The sequence below is a fragment of the Nanorana parkeri genome, unplaced genomic scaffold (genome assembly GCF_000935625.1).
Source record: "Nanorana parkeri isolate BGI_ZX_2015 unplaced genomic scaffold, ASM93562v1 scaffold1447, whole genome shotgun sequence".
NCBI classification, from domain to species: Eukaryota; Metazoa; Chordata; class Amphibia; order Anura; family Dicroglossidae; genus Nanorana; species Nanorana parkeri.
In genome coordinates this window covers 222,341-240,659 of record NW_017307715.1, presented here as the reverse complement: position 1 = coordinate 240,659, position 18,319 = coordinate 222,341, and the positions used below count along the sequence as shown (strand labels likewise).

Here is an 18,319-nt window from a genome sequence, read left to right as displayed (position 1 = left end):
ATCTGAATCACTTATATTTATTATATCTATTTATTAGAATTATTTTATACTTATATTTAATTAATTTTAGGGTTTATGACATTCAACACATTACATGTTGCGGGCACTGCATAATTTGTAAGTTATTTGTTTTGACCCTACGGTCGATTTTGCTGCAGCCTTCAAACTAAATTGGCACACTAGCACTTTTTTAGGTCCAGCGCAGAATCACTTATATCTATACACTAGTGAAAGGTGGCTGGCTCAGGGTGTTACAGTGCATGGTATGGGTGGCTGTTGAAGAGAGTAAGGCTGAGCAGTGCTATAGAGGTAGTTCTTCCTGGCCCTGCGCTTGCAGTGGTCATTAAGCAGGGGCCTAGGGTTGTTTTTTCTGAAGGTGCTATGGGGGTGCTAGATTAAACTTTTGGGTTGCTGCCACTGATTCCACAGTCAAATATATGTTGCCAGTGTACACTGTTTCTGTGACTGTCAGCCAAAATCATACTGTTCTGTAACACCATGTACAGCTTTAAGGTATCTCCAAGCATCTTATTAAAAGGATTTGTGTATTTTCAATGTTGCCCTCAAAGCTGCATGGAAAGATCCTCTCCCTGATGTACAGTATTTTTAATACACTTATTTAGATTGGTATATGTTGCCCATGGCAGTGCCCAGCTCCTCAAACCTTTTTTTTTTTAACAATAGTTTGCCTACTAGTCTTAGAAATGGTCAGAATTTAGCAACACGATTTATCCTACCCCATAGACATTAATGGGATTCACCTCTAAGTTCGAGTATGCCACATTTTAAACAAGATTTGCTAAACCCTGTGAGGAATCAAACGTGGGCAGATTCATCCATTTCTATCAATTAATAATAATAAAGTAAAAATGTAAATATATATTTTTTTAAATAGATGTTTTTGGACCAGTCATGGGTATTGATGAATAGTCATACAGGAGTAGAAATGTAATATATTTTTGTTAAAGTGACAAACATCATTTTGTGGCCTAATTTTATTTACTTTTTATGCAACCAGGTATTTGAAATAGCAGAAGTAGTTGATCAGATGTCTCCATGGGGAATGTTGAGGATTCCACGCCCTCTGATAATGATTCGAGCTTTCCGCATTTATTTCCGATTTGAGCTACCAAGAACTAGGATAACAAATATTTTAAAGTAAGCTTTTCCTTCTTCATTTCAGTATAAATATATATTCTAATATGTGGTCTACTAATATGTATGAACAAAACACTGTTTTACCAGCAGCAGGAGTGCAGAGTCCAGCCAAACTCACATTATATAAAACACATACCATAAAGCACCCTGTGCTTTCCACCTCAGGGCCATCTGTTTCTGCTAAGTATCAAGAATTTTCCACAAACAGTCACTTTGACACTATAGTATCATAGACACTACAGTCAGGCCCCTTTCACACGGTCTGATCAGGAGGTGATCCATGCATGGATCCCCTGCAGATTGGAACGGATGTCACTTTTTGACATCCGTGCCTGTCCAGTTTTTACCTTCAGCTTGCGAAAACTGAAATTACCGGACCCATGGTGGTCTATGGGGAATCGGATTTAAACGGACTTGTGTCCATTTACATCAAGTTACCCTTGATCTAGCATAATCAGTTCTAGCGAAACAGAACTCTGATCTGTTTGGTTTTCCAAACCTAGCCAGAGTCGGGGTAATTGGATATTTTAGATCATGCTGCCCATAGACTAACATTGTGCTTCCGATCAGGTCCGCCCGAAAAACTGACAGACAGACCTGATTGGAAAGTCTGTGTGAAAGAGCTCTAACAAACTTTGGCTGTATTTGAATTGTCTAATTGTAGCAAATAAGAAAGTCTGCAGCAATGTAGATTTTATTTACAGGCCACTCAGCAGAGAATCCGCTTTATGTAGGTAAAGATGATGAAGGGAATTTATCAAAACTGGAGCAGACAAAAACTGGAGCAGCTGTGCATGGCAACCAATCAGCTTCTCTCTTCAGTTTGCTCAGTTAAGATTTGAAAATGAAAGAGAACGGCTGATTGGTTGCCATGCACAGCTGCTCCAGTTTTGGTATGCTCCAGTTTTGATTAATTTCCTTCAATGTCTCTTACTCCCAAGAAATAAGTTGTTTCCTGCCCCTCCTTTAACTGAATTTTCCTGCTGGATAATAAATTGGATCCACCACTCTCTCACTGCAGGTTAGCAGAGTAGAATCCAAGATCTGTGAACATTCACACTGTCAGTGCATCCACAATCCCATCCCATCAAATAGTGTAGATAAAGAATATAGAAAATAAATGTTTTAATATACTTACATTCCGATTGCAATTAAAAGCATCAAATCATTAACCTGACCCAGGTTTTGCAGGAAAAGGCACCTTCAGGGGATACAGACATACTAGTGGACATCACTTAAATACACATACTATACAAACCAACTCTTCCCTAAAAACATTTAAACCCATAAACACACTATTCTGTAATATGTATAGAGTTACAAAAATGTGATCACATAGCAACATGCTTTCCAACATATATAACCAATTAACACTTCTCCTAAAACAACATTTGTGAAGTATAAACAACTAATAAAAGGTCTGTCAGCTATTGTCATATCCAATAGCATCTATTCAACTCTAATTATGCAATTTAAGTCTATGTCAACATTTACCCCTTTTGGGGGTAAAGTTGCCATTTTAAAAATGTATTCTTTTTTTGGGCATGGTTTTCTAGGATGTAGCAGGCGCCAAACATCCACTAGCTGGTACTGTCGCATGTGTTTCTTAACCCTCCGAAGAGCAGAGTAGGAGATATGGGAGGTGGACCTAAATCCCCTCCCAGTACTAAGACCCCTTCGGCAAAGTCCCCTAGTTGCTCCAGGGTAGATTCCAAATAAGGAATCTGGCACATATTGGGTACGTAGATGTTAGCGAATGTGCATAGGGTGTGACCAATGCTGCCCTTCACAGAGATGAACCTGCCTTCCGCGCTGTAGCGAGCATCCACAAAATTCCATCCCACTGTCCTGTGCACCACAACACTAACTCCCTTACTTTTGCTGTCAGGCGATCCACAGTGATATGCATATGGGAAGCGGTGATCATGAAATCTCGGAATTTTGGACACCTGAAAATGCGTTTACTGGATAAAGACTACCTGTGCCTTTAGGCGTTGAAGTTCGTTAAAGACGGCTGTTCTCTTCTCCGGAATTTTCAGGCCTTTAACGTTCCAGGACACCACCTTGCAGGACACGGACTGCATGGTCGCCTGCTTCGGTTATCTTTGGGTAGTGTAGAGGCTCGTTAGGAGAGACCAAAGGGCGGAGAGAGAGGATGTAGAGATGAAGAGTTAAGAAAGGGAAAATCGAGAAGATGGAGAATGTGACAGACAAGGACAGGGAAACAGATAAAACAATCTAACGGGGTATCTACCCCAAAATACGCCCACCGTAGGGTCCTTACCCTGGGGATGGGTAAACCTAAGTGGGGGTGTGACTAAACAGAGCGGGGTCCCACTCACCCCCCCCCCCACTCCATGCCAGATACTAGTGGAGTGGTATGTCACTCCTAGCTTCTAACTCAGGATGATAAGCAATTATAAATTGAAACGATAACTTTTCTAAATGAGACAAAATGACTATATATAGCAAAAACAACATGTCATACACTTACTATGCAGCCCACCCAATCTGGGGGGGTATCAGCGCCATCCCACCGCCCCTCCCGCCGCCCGGTTTGGTCTGAGTTTAGTGTCACTTTAATCCATTTTTAATGTTTCAAAGATACTCTCCTGTATGAGTTTTTAACTTTTTTCCAGTTCTACCAATATACTGGAGCCGTCAAAGACACTGCACTAATTACACCATGTTGACACACGACACAATAAAAGCTGAAAACTCATATACAAGAGGAGGCTGAGGGTCTGTCCACATTCCAGGGTGTCATACAGTGGAGGAGAGCGCTTGCTGCAAGGGGAGTGAGAAGTAAGGTAAGTATGTCACCTTATTCATCATCCCCTAGCCAAAAAAAGGAATTAACCCTTGGGGTAGGGAGGATGCAAGGGTAAATCTTTTTTTTCCCTGGAGCACTGAACACCTTATTCCTTAGAAGAGAAAATATCGTTACCTGCATAAAGAGGATTCTCTGCTGAGAGCGGTCTGGAAGTAAAATCTACATTGCTGCCGATTTGATGTCTCTCCCAGTTGCTACAACTAGATACTTTAAATGCAGCACATTTGTTAATGTGGTGTCTAGTATACTATAATTTCAAAGTGACTTAGCTTGTTAAAAATAATCAATACTTGTCACAAATAGTTGGATCCGAGGTGGAGAGCAAGGTGTGCTTTATGGTATGTAAGATTCAGTTCAAATACTCGGTGATCAAATATGAATAAACCTAAAAAATCCAAAAGTAATGCTAGAACTAACAAATTTGCATGTTGGTATTCCTAAAATATTAGTTTAATTTGTAAATTTTTCTCATACTGTACATTAATTTCAGAAGAGTTGAGAATTTCAAATAACATATTCAAGAAATACGTTCTCATATGATTTTGTTCCTCAAAAGTAAACTTGTCACTTGTCAGATTGCTTATTAAAATTCCCTAATATTACTTAAAGGTCTGAGATTTAATTTCCTGATTTGCATTCAACTAATTAAGATGTTAAAGTGCCTTAAGATACATCCTAGCTAATTACCATATGAGACTGTATCCTCAGTGTTGATACAACTATAGATAGAATGTTCATTATTAATTTTTTTTTTTTTTTTTTTAGGAATAACTTTTATATTAAATAAGCATTATATAAAATTGCAATTTAAAAGAAACATGGAACTTAACCACATATGTTAGCTGCATATTTATTGATTTTTTTATTTATTTACATTTTGCATCCAAAATTGTCATCATTAGATGTGTATGGATGGTTAAAGTTTTATTAAATCCAAATAAGAAACTATATTCTTCTACCCACACTCACTTTAAATCTTCTATGGTGAGGCTTTTTGTTCAGAGTTACATCTGTTCAGCTAAGGGTGCATTTAAAAATTACTTCAAGATACTTCTATTTTTCGTTCACTTGTTGGGTCTCTATGGAGCCCTACCGCAGCCACCGCAACATGTGTGCTCATTCAAGAACTACAGCCAGATGTGAAGCCACTCTGTTTGCAGACAAGCCCAGGTGACATAGAGGGGGTGATTTACTAACCTAAACACACACACACACCAGGTGTGTGTGATTTTCACACAGCAAAACGTATTTATCAACCAAAAAGTCTCTAAAAGCATATTTCCACTAATGCCATATATGGAAAAAAATCATGCACATGATGCATATATAATGCTGCTTCACAGTTTAGACAAAAATGGTTAGCTCATGCATTTACATTCCTGCATTCATCAACGCAAGCAACATAACATAGAGATAATTTACACCACATTACCTTGCAATTCATTGCAGGGCTTTGCACAACACACCTGCTGGGTGTGTACACACTACAAAGGTGTTTCGATTCCTCCCATAGATCATGCTGGGAGGGAACACACTACAGAGGTGTATACACGTTCGTGGTGTGTTTAAAAGGTTAGTAAATCAACCCCAGAGAGTCTTTGAAACTAAAGTGCGCATGAACAGAAGAATGCATGCACAAGTGTTCATGGTACATGTATTTCTAATGCCAGGGCTTCTACCAGAGATTGTGTGCGTTCCCAGAGCGGAAACTCAGGGAAGCGCTGAGACAGGGAAACCGCATTTCTGCAAGGTAAACAAATATTTTGGTAGCTGTGAAGAAGCAAAACAATTGAGTTATAGAAGAGAGTATGTATATTTAAAGAGAGATCTACTTTTTATAACTACTTTAAAGTGTTTTTCCATTTTTGCAGCCAAATTGGGATACTTTCTATTTTATATTTATTACATGTTCCCTTTCACATAGCATACGTTCAAAAAAAATATTTAAAAAATGCCGTGAGGCAGTTTAAGTTGCTTTTATTTGGGTTAGGGTTTCTTGGCTTCTTAAGGGTTAAAATGTCTACTTGTTTTTCCTTCTTTGTAATATTAGGAGGGGCTATGAGGGGAGAGGGGATTGCATTGTTTATTACTGAGAGAAACAATTCACAAATTTCAGTCCTAAGTCTTTCTATAAGGGCAGATCGCCGTGAAGGGGCTCAGAAAAACTTGAAATCAGCCTTGTTGCCTGCTGCAACAAAACATCTAAAAGATAAGATATATGTTTAAAAAAAATATTTTTCGCTATGCTGTGTCAATGGGAACACATAAATATATAGAGGGATTTTGACTGCAAAAGTGGAAATACACTTTAAGAGGTACCTTTTGCGTAAAGTCACACAACAGTTTTAGATGTTTGGGTGTATTAAGTAAATGCTGCAAAGAAAAAAACACTTTACCCATAGTAAGCAAACTGTATCTGAAAGTAGGCTAGTTCTAAATAGTTTCTGATTGGTTACTTCTCGTTACTCTTAGTTCTTTACCCCCTAAACTCATTTGCTGAAGAAACCCAATTGTCTATTACCTCTTCTGAATGATAAAATAAAAAGAACAAAATATCAGTCAACATCAGATCAACAAAGGTTTTAATGTATATTTCTCAAAAGTAAAGTTCACTTATCCTTTTTGCCCTCAGCTAACTGATTCCACCCTCCCCCTACACAGATATACTTACTGCAATTTGACTGCCATGGCCTCCACCATAAACTGTGTATTAATTATATTAACATATATTATATATATATTAATAGACTATTCCTAGCTGGGAGATAAAGGTGGATGAGCCCCATAGACTGATTAATTGTTAATTATTATTTATCAAAGAACTAATTTTGCTCATCATTTCTAGACAAAAGGTCTCAGTCAGTTGCTTGATTTTGATCCATGCCCAATCTGGTAAATAGAGTTTTCTTTTAACAGTTGTTAGGGCTGACCTGGAAGAAAACAGAAGAAGGTTCTTGAATTTGCAAACTTTTATTTAAATTTTAGCATTTGTTGAGTCTTAATATCTTGCCAGTTTAGCAATGGAAGGGCCAAGAGGGTTGTTGGGCTATACTTAGGGCATCAGTTGCCTTTAATCTGCCCTTGCCCCAGTGGGTGCTAATAGAGGCAACTGATGCATCATGCCTAAACACAATCCAGGTACAAAGCCAAAAGCAAACCTTGTAGCTGAGTCATCCTTAGCAATAACACATTCACAACAGTCAGATTACATTTTGCAAAAAAAAGGAAAATGAACCTGGAAAAAGATTTAGCTACTGAGGTCAAAAGTACACTGCAATAAGAAATGACTTGTAGAGGATATGCTCTTATGTATTATAATAAATTATAAATTATTTTATTACAGGCGCTCAGGAGAACAAATTTGGAGCGTCTCCATATTTTTATTATTTTTTCTTCTCCTCTATGGAATTCTTGGAGTTCAAATGTTTGGAACTTTTACTTATCATTGTGTTACTAATGACACACAGCCAGGGTAAGTAATGTGGTTCCTGTCTTTACTCATACCCTACAAAATGATTTGGGTTAGTCATGTTTGTATTCCAGTAGATACTGTATCCACCAGCAATCCATCATCAACTGGTATTGATGATGAAAAAGCATTTTCTTAGTGTGTTCCAACATTTTAATATTCATGATGTTTGAAGCACAACTTTATAAGCCACATTACAATACTAAGGTACGTGTAGTCCTGAAGACAATTCATACATTTTACAGCTGTAAGCAAAAACAAAGAGCATTATCTTTTGTTTTTGGTTTTTATGATACGAAAGAGGTTTCTAGAATACATTTTATATAGTTCAGTCCAAATTCTTTCCAAGAGAAGGATGTGATTTGAAATCATTGTCCTTGTGCTGCTTTCCTTTTTTTTCAAGCTGACCAAGCCATCATTAAGGTTTTTGATGTGCAGCAAAAAAAATCAAAACACACAGCAAGCATTTCAAGTTCCTCCAAACTATTTATGCTTTTTAAAGCAAAGATCCCATAAAATGAAAAGATGATTTCTATAATGTGCTAATTATATGTTTCAGTAATGTTTCGTAATACATATACTGCAAAATTCCTTCCAATTAGAAAATGTTAAACTGAGTAAATATTGCGTGTTAGGAAACTGTACATATATGATGTACATTCAATGACATTACAAACCTAATCGGTTCAGGAATGACCAACTGGTTTAATTGATTAGGGTGTACATACTGTATATGGCTCCTAAATGTATGTGTGTGTATGTTCTAATTTTGAATTGAGTGGGCAAAGATTAGAACCCCTCTTAAGGGATTCCCTTCACCCCTCTGTGGCACAGCTGGGTAAAAACTTACCTTCCTGGAGGTTTTGGGTCCTATATGAAACATGTGCATACTATTGGGAGTTTTGCTGGTAAAATAAATGTTACAGTGTAGTTATGGACAACACAAGGTGCCTGCTATATGAGCAAAAAACACCTCCTGGAAAAAAATGTCCACTTAAAATCTGCTGGGTAACAAATAGTTAAGGGAAATGAGGTGTATGGAACATTCTGAATCACTGACTGTTCTTTACAATTTACACTTTTACTCATGCCAGGAAGTATAGCTTACACTATACTTCTGGGACTCCCAGGGCAGACTTGTTACTCTCCTACACACAAGCCACACTATTCTTTATTTGCCCCTCCACTCCTTTGTCCATTCACAAAATACAAATCATTCTGGAAATGGACAGGGGAGAGATGAGATGGGCAGGTTATTAAGAGAGATTTCTCTATTAAAGCAACATGATGGAAGTGTTTGGGCCTCTACTTTAAAAGCACCAACTTTAGGCAACAATGCCTTCTAGCATGCCAGTCTTCTTGGCATAATAGTGCTCCACTCAAAGCTGCTGAGTGGTGGTGCTTTTTAATGGGCCAGTCAACCCAAAAGTTACATTTTGTCTCTATGTGGAGTGTGCTGGGCTGATTATCTCTTTGGCTGCTCATAACTCTTAGGTCTGATCGGGTCTGCCTGTCATTTTTTCAGGTGGACCCGATCGGAAACGCCAAGTGCTAGTCTATGGGCATCTGGGTCTAAACGGACGAGTGTCCATTTACATCTTGTTAACCCCAACTCTGGCCAGGTCTGCAAAAAACAGTGTTCCATTTCGATGGATTGGGGTAATCTGATGTAAACAGACATCCGATTCCCATAGACCGACATGTGGTAAGTTTTTTTCGCCATCAAAAAAGGGGCCTTAGGAATTCCAGGAATGAGAATTGCCAAAATTCCTGGCTTATCTGCTATTTGCCGTCTTGTTTTGGGCATTTCCAGTCATTCCCTGGGTGTGCTTACTTCTCGTATTGCATTCTCTACAATATAGCAATATAGAACAACATGAACCCTCCAGAATTTCCTTGAAATAGGCATGGCAGATGTTCAAAGGTTTCAACCCTGCAGCCTCTGAAAGGGTTAAGAAACTGAAATCTGGGTTTCCAACTCTCCAACATCTACCAAAATCTGAAATATCAGTTTTTGGTGGTCTGGCTTTTTAGGGGCAATAAGATGCAATTATTAGACTTGGAAATTATTTTTTTATAGCATGGCAATAGCATTAACCCAGTGCAATTCTTTAAATCATTCTTAAAATCATATCCAAACTGTACCTCTATTACCACTGTTCACAATACAGTTAGATGTAACAGAGAGTAAAATTATTTTATATACCCATTGTTATTTGTATGCTTTATAATCTTACAATAGAAAAGAAGTTTAAACATTTTACAGTAACAACAATAAAAAAGGAACTACTGTAAATTAATTGATGCCAAAAAGCAAAGTGACTATTATTGTGCTATCTCACATTTTGTTACATAAAGCGCACTTGAAAATACAGTATATGCCAATTCAGTGGAAAGTCACTATCAATTAAAATTACAGTGTTTATAATGCATATACAGAATGTTTTTTTTGGCTCTGCAATGTAGAGCAGTGATTAAAGGTTTCAGATTTCTTAACACACTAATTAAACCTTTGAATACATACATAGAGAGACATATGTTTTCTATGTGGTATTATATGGCTATTATATGGCTATAGCACGATTAAAGTCCGTTAAAAAAATATAAAAATCCTTGCATGAAATAAGCTGAACACAAGTGACTACAAGAGATTTGACTTAAAAGTTTTATGTGTATTGTGGAGGACTTCCCAATGACCATTATTTGCTTGTTCCCAGCAAGAGCTCACAGTGTGTCTGTATTTACACAGTTGAGTGGAGAAATGCAGATAAATACATTGGAAGTCTACACTGAGGCTGCCTGTTGTGTACTGTAAGATGTATTTGGAAATATTACTAAGCAGTCAAACAGCAGCTGGAAAATGAAGTGATCCAGCAGTCATGCAGTAATGACTGTTTCCCAGCTGTACAAATTATCATGGATGGCTTGAATAAGCAGATTGCTATACCAAGGAAAGCATTTCACTTTCTTTAACCAGTTGAATCGCGAGCAGAAAAAAATTGCCGTCTGGAGACGGCAACCCGCCAATGCTGCAGTGCCGTCCGTCCGTTTTTTTACTACGGGCGGACGGCAAGAGGTTAAAACCAAAGTTTTTACTATTTGTTTGAAAATATGTTTGGGGGAAAAAAATAAAAATTACTTCAACTCAGAAATCACTTTAAGGCATTTATTTTATTTTATCTTTGTATTTGTTGAAGGAGAACTATGGGGTTAGGCCTTTTCCCCATAGTTCTCCTTAGATTAACGGGAGGACACAAACTAGCATCCTCCCGTCATCCTAAGCTCAGTATACCGCGAGCTACAGCTGCAGCTGAAGCGGACCCCGACAATTATGTCTGGATTCACCCAGCTGCGTGAGTGACAGCTGGCTCTGCCTATCCAGAGGCAGAGCCAGCTGTAGCCGCCCCCTCCCCCGTCCGTTCTGCCAGTCAGCGCTGGAGGATCGGACAGGGGAGGGGGAATCCAGTCCCCTTTCATTGTCACAGGTCGGCTAGAAGTATGAGGATGAGTGAAAAGCACTCACCTCATAGTTCTCCTTTAAGGGTACAGAGATGTGAGGAAAATACTGGCAGTTATAGATAGATAGCTATAGGCAGGGCTTGAAAAATCCACTAATCTGGTCGTCTGTGACGAGCAGACGGTGGAGCCCGACGAGCAGCTTCCCGGCCGGCCGTTGTAATTACACGGCCGGCCAGGAGCTTTACAGTCAAGCGATCGAGCGTCTTGAGAGACGCTCCATCGCTTGTATCAGCAGCTGTCACTGCCGTTGCCGGTCCTGAGATCCGCTGTGCCCGAAGCGGCCGGGACCGGCACGGCTCTGTGACAGGAGATCAAAGGGAGTTCAGTATACGATGTGTATTACATCACTTCCTGCATTCAGTGTCACTCTCCAGCTACAGAAGCTGATGAAGCCGATCTCTGCTTCATCAGCTTCTCTGGGAGTCCCTAGGTGACATTAAGAGGTCTCCATAAAGAGGACCTGTCATGTAAATTGGCTATCCCATAGGGGGCATCTTAGCCCCCCATGTAATAGCACTTTTTTTTAAGTCCCCGCCCCCCACGTACACACGCATATATGGGTCAGGTGCGCCTACGTGCTGCACATGTTGCATATTGCCGCAAACGTCGGAGTGAGAGCAATAATTTTAGAGCCATTAAGGCCGGGTTCACACCTGGGCGTTTTACAGCGCTGATCGACGTGCTGTATAACGCCTAGCAAATGAAATCCCATTATTTCCTATGGGCATGGTTCTCACCTAGGCGTATTTCAGCGTGTCGGAACGTGCTGAAAAACGCCCTACTCCCGCGCGTATCCATTATGATCCAGCCAGATAGCCCGCGTAAACCCGCATTTGACGCGCGTTTTGAGGGCTGCAAATCGCGGTTAAAACATGCACCCCAAAACGCGTGTCATACATGCATATTTCGAAACGCCTGGGTGGGAACCCAGCCTAAAGGAGAAGTATGAGGTGAGTGCTTTTCACTCACCTCATAGTTCTAGCCGGCCTGTGACTAAATTGCAAGGCTATAGTCCGGTCATGCTGACTGGTGACCTTTTTGACTGACTGGTCAGACACTATCAAATTTTCCATGGTCTGGCTATAGGGATGATGCTGGGGGCTAAACACACCACAGTTCACCTCATTGTAATATCAGCTACTTGAACCAGGGACACAAATCACAAATACAATGGAAACTTATGTTTAGTTATACTGCCTCGTAAACTTTGCAATTTTTCACATTTGGAGTGTGTTCAAATTAACCAGATCTGTCATAAAAAAATTATTCTATGCTCCTGTACTGTATACTGCTTCATTCTATCTTGAAGCTATACCTATGTTCTGTTATTCAAGTCTCATGACGGAGTAAGGTTTGGAACTGTGCTTAATTTCACCTGTGAAAAGAGTTAAAGATGCGTGTACAATTTTGGCCTAGTATATTTTGGGTTCTACGTGGACAATGGGGATCAGATTGATGAATAACATAGGTTCTTCAACACTATTGTTAATTGTTTAGCCCAGGTCAAGTTCACCTTTATGTAAGTTGCCCTGCTTCCATCTCTTTTTAAATTGGTGTCATCTGCTTTCAGCCCAGTTTTTCATTAAAACGAAGGGGTTTATTTACAAAGCTGCCTGTTAGGATCCAGAGAGCCTCCAGGTGGCGCTGGAGCTAAGCCCTGCAGTTCCTGTGCTCACCTGCAGGTGTCTCCAGGAAGCCAGGGGCTGTAAGGTACCAGACCACCACTGGGTGGTGTTGGAACCTGCAGCTCCAGTGCTCACCTGCGGGTGTCTCCCAGCTGCCAGTACCTGGCCATCACCTGGTGCTTCCTGGGAGGATATTTAAACCCTACCTGTAGTCAGGATGATGGCTCAGTGTCCTGCTATCATTTCCTGTGTGTCCCGAACCTTGTTACCTGTTTGCAGTCCTGAACCCTGGTTACCTGTTTGCAGTCCTGAACCATGGTTACCTGTTTGCAGTCATGAACCCTGTTCCCTGTTTGCAGTCCTGAACCTTGTTACCTGTTTTGCAGTCCTGAACCCTGTTTCCTGTTTTGCAGTCTTGGGCCCATTACCTGTTTGTAAGCCTGGTTCCGGCTTGTTGCAGTCCTGTTGGTAATACAAATAAACTGTATATAAACACATACTGCCTTATCCGGTGTGATCATACGTGTTTGGTCAACCTGTGTGGGTACCTGTATAGGGTGTGGGGACACCTGTGCCGGTACCCCTGACATGCCGAAGGCAGCCGAGTGAATAACTGAGCCGAAGTTAACAGAGCCGAACGATGTTCGGCTATTTACTTCAGCTCAGTATGGCTGATTTCAGCCATACATCGGCTAAAATCAGCCGTACATTGGCTGCCTTCGGTCAGCCGAACATGCTAAGCATGTTCGGCTGAGCCGAAATGTAGTTTGACTCAGCCAATCCAACATCTGGATAGGCTGAGCTGAGGCTCCTGCAGCTCACTCGCTGCTGTTCGCCCCTATTCTCATTTGGCTCAGCTATTCTGCTCGCTATCTCAGAGGTAGCAAGCAGAATGGAAAAAATGTAAACAAATGAAAAAAAAATTGAAAAATAATGAAATGTAAAAAAAAGGTTAAATAAAAAAAGTTACGAAAATAATTATAAAAATGTTAGACCGTTTAGGTCTGGTAGGAAATTTAAGGAGGAACCCCACCCCAAAAATGGGAAAACTTAAACCCTAAAATTCCCAACCAGACCCTTGATCCGAGCACAGGCCTGGCAAGGCAGGAAAGGAGGGGGAGGGATGAGCAAGCGCCCCTCCCTGCCATACCAGGCCACATGCCCTCGGCACTGGGAGGGTGCTTTTCCAGGGTTGTCCCTGGAAAAGCACCTTGTCCCCATGCCGACAGAGACAAGGGCCTATTCACCAAAAGCCCTGGGGCATTGGTTGTGGGGGTGTGGGCAGGAGGGCCTATTCAGCCGTACATCGGGTGAAATCAGCCGTACATTGGCTGGCTTCGGCTGCACTTCGAGTCAGCCGAACATGCAGAAGGACTTCGACTCAGCTGATCCAACTTCGGCAGCTCACTCACTTATTCACATAGGGGCCGAACGGCAGTGAGTGAGTAGCCGAATGCCGCCGCTGGCTATTCTGCTCGGTACCTTCTTGGTACCGAGCAGAATAGGAAAGCAATGAAAAAAGTAAAAAAACAAGTAGAAAAAAAAAGATTTTAAACATGTAAATAAATGTAAAATCAAAAAACATAAAAGATTTTAACAAAATCAACAAAAAAAAAACACATTTGGGCAGAGCTAGCAGTGACAGCTAGCTTCCTATTGCCCAACTGTTTCCTATTGGCCGGCACCTGCTAGAGTCTTCTAGCAGGTGCCAATAAAGTACAGTTCACCCTACTGAAATATAAGCCTTTCAGATATTTGCTGAGATTTTATTTATGTTGCATATCAACACAACTCTCTATTACCACAATGCAACTGCTCCAGTATGATTAATTTGCTTTTGGTTCATTAAAAGCAGTTGCTGACACTGCTAACCAGTTCATACTGATAAGGCAAGCCTAATCATTAGCCACTAAGAATAATAATTGTGATGACACTGTGTATACATGAAAACAGACTACTTCATAAAACATTGCTTGCATATGAGGTAAGTAAAAGTGATTGCCTTAGTGTGGTGATTTTGAGAGATTCCAGGTAGAGTAAAACAAGTTTAAAAAGATTGGACTAAATATTGGAAAAGTAGTAAAACACATGAAATAGGAGTTTATTTGAAGTAACTAAATCAAAATTACAGGCACATTTTCAGACATTTTTATCTTGGTGAAGGATGCATGGTATTATGGACAACCATCAGTCACCAAGCAAGAATATTACAGCTGAATACTCTGTAATGCCTGCTCTTCTCTGTGGGAGTATGCGGCCGTACGCTCACTTGAACTGCACGTCCGTATGGGGGCGGGTGTCCCTGCTTAAACGCAGACAGGATCCATCCTGTCTGCATACAAGTACGGACACCCGCACGGACGTGCAGTTTGAGTGAGCGTACGGCCGCGTACTCCCACAGAGAAGAACAGGCATTACACGCCTGTCCTTCGCTTGAGCTGCCCGATACGACCGTGCACACAGCACAGATCTGTACGGGCCAGCTGTTACTCGTGTGAATGGGGGCTTAGGGCACTGTGACTTTGTAGTTTTTTTGCATATACATATAATGTATATATTGTATTTTCGAATATAAACACATTGGTGTTCAGTGGTTTTACCTGTCTGAGCATGCTGTTGCCTCTCTGCCGAAGCCAGAGCTATAAATTACCTGTTGGGCACGGGTATACTTTGTCTAACAGAGGTAGCATAATTGGAGTGCAGGGTGCAGAGCATTCCACCACACTGGCCCTTTTTTTTACTGAGACAGAATGCAGGAATAGCAGGGGCCCACATGAGAATGCTTCAATGGGCCAGTCTGAGACTGGCCATAAAGATCACAGTTCCTAGTGGGTCATGCTACTGCTACTGTATACACTCATGACTGTGCTCTAGTAAATTACTTTCCCTCTATTTGCGCAGATTACTTCAGAGTATGAAATTAGAGAGTATACTTTAAAATAAGGTCCTTTCGTAACCACTTCAACTATCATACCTGTTCATCCCCTATATGCACCTTAACGCATACACATTGGTGTGAGTGCTAAAGGCCAGTTTGATTATAATTGGTGGAGAGAAATTTCTTAGTCCTAAATTTTTTGCAGAACACCAAATTACTGACAAAAGGAATACCTCCCTTTTGACATTAGAAAGAGGGACACCTTTTAGCACAAAGTATTTAGGCAAGGGACAACCCCTGCATTGCTTATAGTTAAAAAGAAATAGGATCCAAAAAATATTTCATTTGAAAGTATAAGTGCATTTTCAACACTACCTTTCCTTCATACCAACTCTTCAAAATAAAGCTATTGTTTAGAGGTTGGATGAAAGATTTTGTGCAGTATACCACAATTTTTAACCATGCATCCGACCAAGCAAGAAGAAAATCAGAACAGCGAAATTTAGTTCCAAAAGAGCAACGGTCCCTCCAAAAGAGAGACAATTGGGAACTATGCAAAAGGGATGTGAGTGGACTGCCGCAGCACAATTATGCCTGTATTAAGAAGTGCTGATCATTCAAGCACTGTTCCCTGTATGCATCTCAAAATGTTCAAAATCTTTCAGTTTTAACTGGAGTATACGTGTAACATCACTGAAAGGTGAAAATTACGGTAGGCCTTAGTACAAAATGGGTATGGACTGCAGTAAAATATGATGTTATTTATTGTTACTGCATGAAACAGCCCACAGAAATTAATCTCAGCCCACATGTCAAATGCCACCATTTCCAAAATGGCAGCCTGCACCTATGCTTTGCACTCTGTGGTTTGATTACCCCATGCAGGCTTCTTCATCAATTTGGTGGATCAGTAAATATAAGGTGCAAAGTGCAGCAAGCTATAGCAATCCAATTACACTTTGCTGATTTCTTTGTACATTGCTCCTTGCCTTATTAAATAAGCCCAGCAGAGTTCTATGTTGTGTAGAAAATTGTGTATGTGGAGATATTTGAACCAATTACTGTGGCAGAAAGTTTTACAATGCATTTTCAAATACAATATTAAAAGTTTACATTACCTGGAGGTTTACAGCGTATAGACTAAATTTATAGGCAGCATAAAATCCCAGCAAGTATGTTTTATTGAACTTTGCACATGGAAAAAGCTGCAAACGGATGTGCTATTTTTGGACAGCAAAAAGGTCAATTCCTCCCGGCTGATTTTGTCCTTTTTATTGTAATGGTCATTCAAAGTGCACTAGAGATTGATTTGAACAGTGCTATAGTATGTGAGCAGAATTATAGTTTTTGAATAAATTATATAAACATTTTACATTAATATCTATCTTACCAATTAAGCCTATGTTAAATATAGCTGGAAATATAAAGCCCTAGGCCTCATTATGTGATTGACTGACTTAATAAATGATTTGTATATGGCAGATGTTGACTAAGCTCAGCTGGGCTTCGTAATTATTATGCTGGTGGAATAAAATTAAAAATCCCCCCACCCGATACACACACACACACACACTTCAAGTAAATGTTGCTGTATAAGTAATTGTTGTAAATAACCACTAACCACATATGCATTACTGTGTTAGTATGTCATGATCTTAATGTATAACTGTTTTTGTCCTGTAAAAATAATTGCAGAATAAAATAATGTTATTTATCTACATCAAGATCCCTTTGTTAGAATTGTATAGGTACAATCCAAATTCCAAAAAGTTGGGCCACAGTATAAAATCTAGATAAAAACAGAATCCAATGATTTGCAAGTCTCATAAACCCATATTTTATTCATAATAAAAAATGGACAACATATCACATGTTTAAACTGAGAAAATATACAATTTTAAGAAAAAAATAAGGTAATTTTGAAATTGATGGCAACAACAAGTCTCAAAAAAGGTGGGACAGGGCAACAAAATGCTGGCAAAGTAAGTGGTACTAACAAGATGAACTGAAAAACAGTTTGCAACTAATTAGGTTAATTGGCAACAGGTCAGTAACATGATTGGGTATAAAAAGAGCATCTTAGAGAGTCAGGGGGGTTGATTTACTAACCTTATAAACACACCACGAACATGTATACACCTCTGTAGTGTGTTCCCTCCCAGCATGAACTATGGGTGGAATCTAAACACCTTTGTAGTGTGTACACACCCAGCAGGTGTGTTGTGCAAAGCCAAGCATGAATTGCAAGGTGATGTTGTGTAAATTAGCTCTACATTGTGTTGCTTGCGTTGGTGAATGCAGGAATGTAAATGGATGAGCTAACCATTTTTGTCTAAACTGTGTATCAGCATTATATATGCATCATGTGCATGATTTTTCCATATATGGCATTAGTGGAAATATGCTTTTAGAGACTTTTTGGTTGATAAATACGTTTTGCTGTGTGAAAATCACACATACCTGGTGCGTGCGTGTGTTTAGGTTAGTAAATCACCCCCAGAGTGTCTCAGAAGTACAGTTAGGCAGAGGTTCACCAATCTGTGAAAAGCTGCATCTAAAAATTGTCGAACAATTTCAGAATAATGTTTTAAAAGTGCAAAGATAACAAGCCGGAAGATCCCCCTACTCTTTAGTCTGGAGGAGGCAGCACCCATGGTTGCCAAAAAGAATGTCAAATTTTGATTAGTCTGACCACAGAACAAATTTCTACCTTGTGACAGACCATTTTAAATGAGCTTTGGCCGAGAAGACGGCTGCCTTTCTGGATCATTATTTTGAAACTGTTCAACACTTTTTGGAAGCAGCTTTTCACCGATTGGCAAACCTCTGACCATCTT

At 39.9% G+C, this 18,319-nt stretch overlaps 1 protein-coding gene across 1 annotated transcript in view; it reads left to right on the top strand.

The window, feature by feature from the left end:
• LOC108798310 (sodium leak channel non-selective protein) overlaps positions 1-18,319 on the top strand; it is a gene marked incomplete at its 3' end in the record, with an annotated part of 337,938 nt that overhangs the window by 97,833 nt on the left and 221,786 nt on the right. The window contains exons 6-7 of the mRNA XM_018570048.1: positions 1,019-1,158; positions 7,335-7,463. Of these exons, the coding sequence (XP_018425550.1) occupies positions 1,019-1,158; positions 7,335-7,463 (269 nt within the window). The remainder of the gene's footprint in view (positions 1-1,018; positions 1,159-7,334; positions 7,464-18,319) is intronic.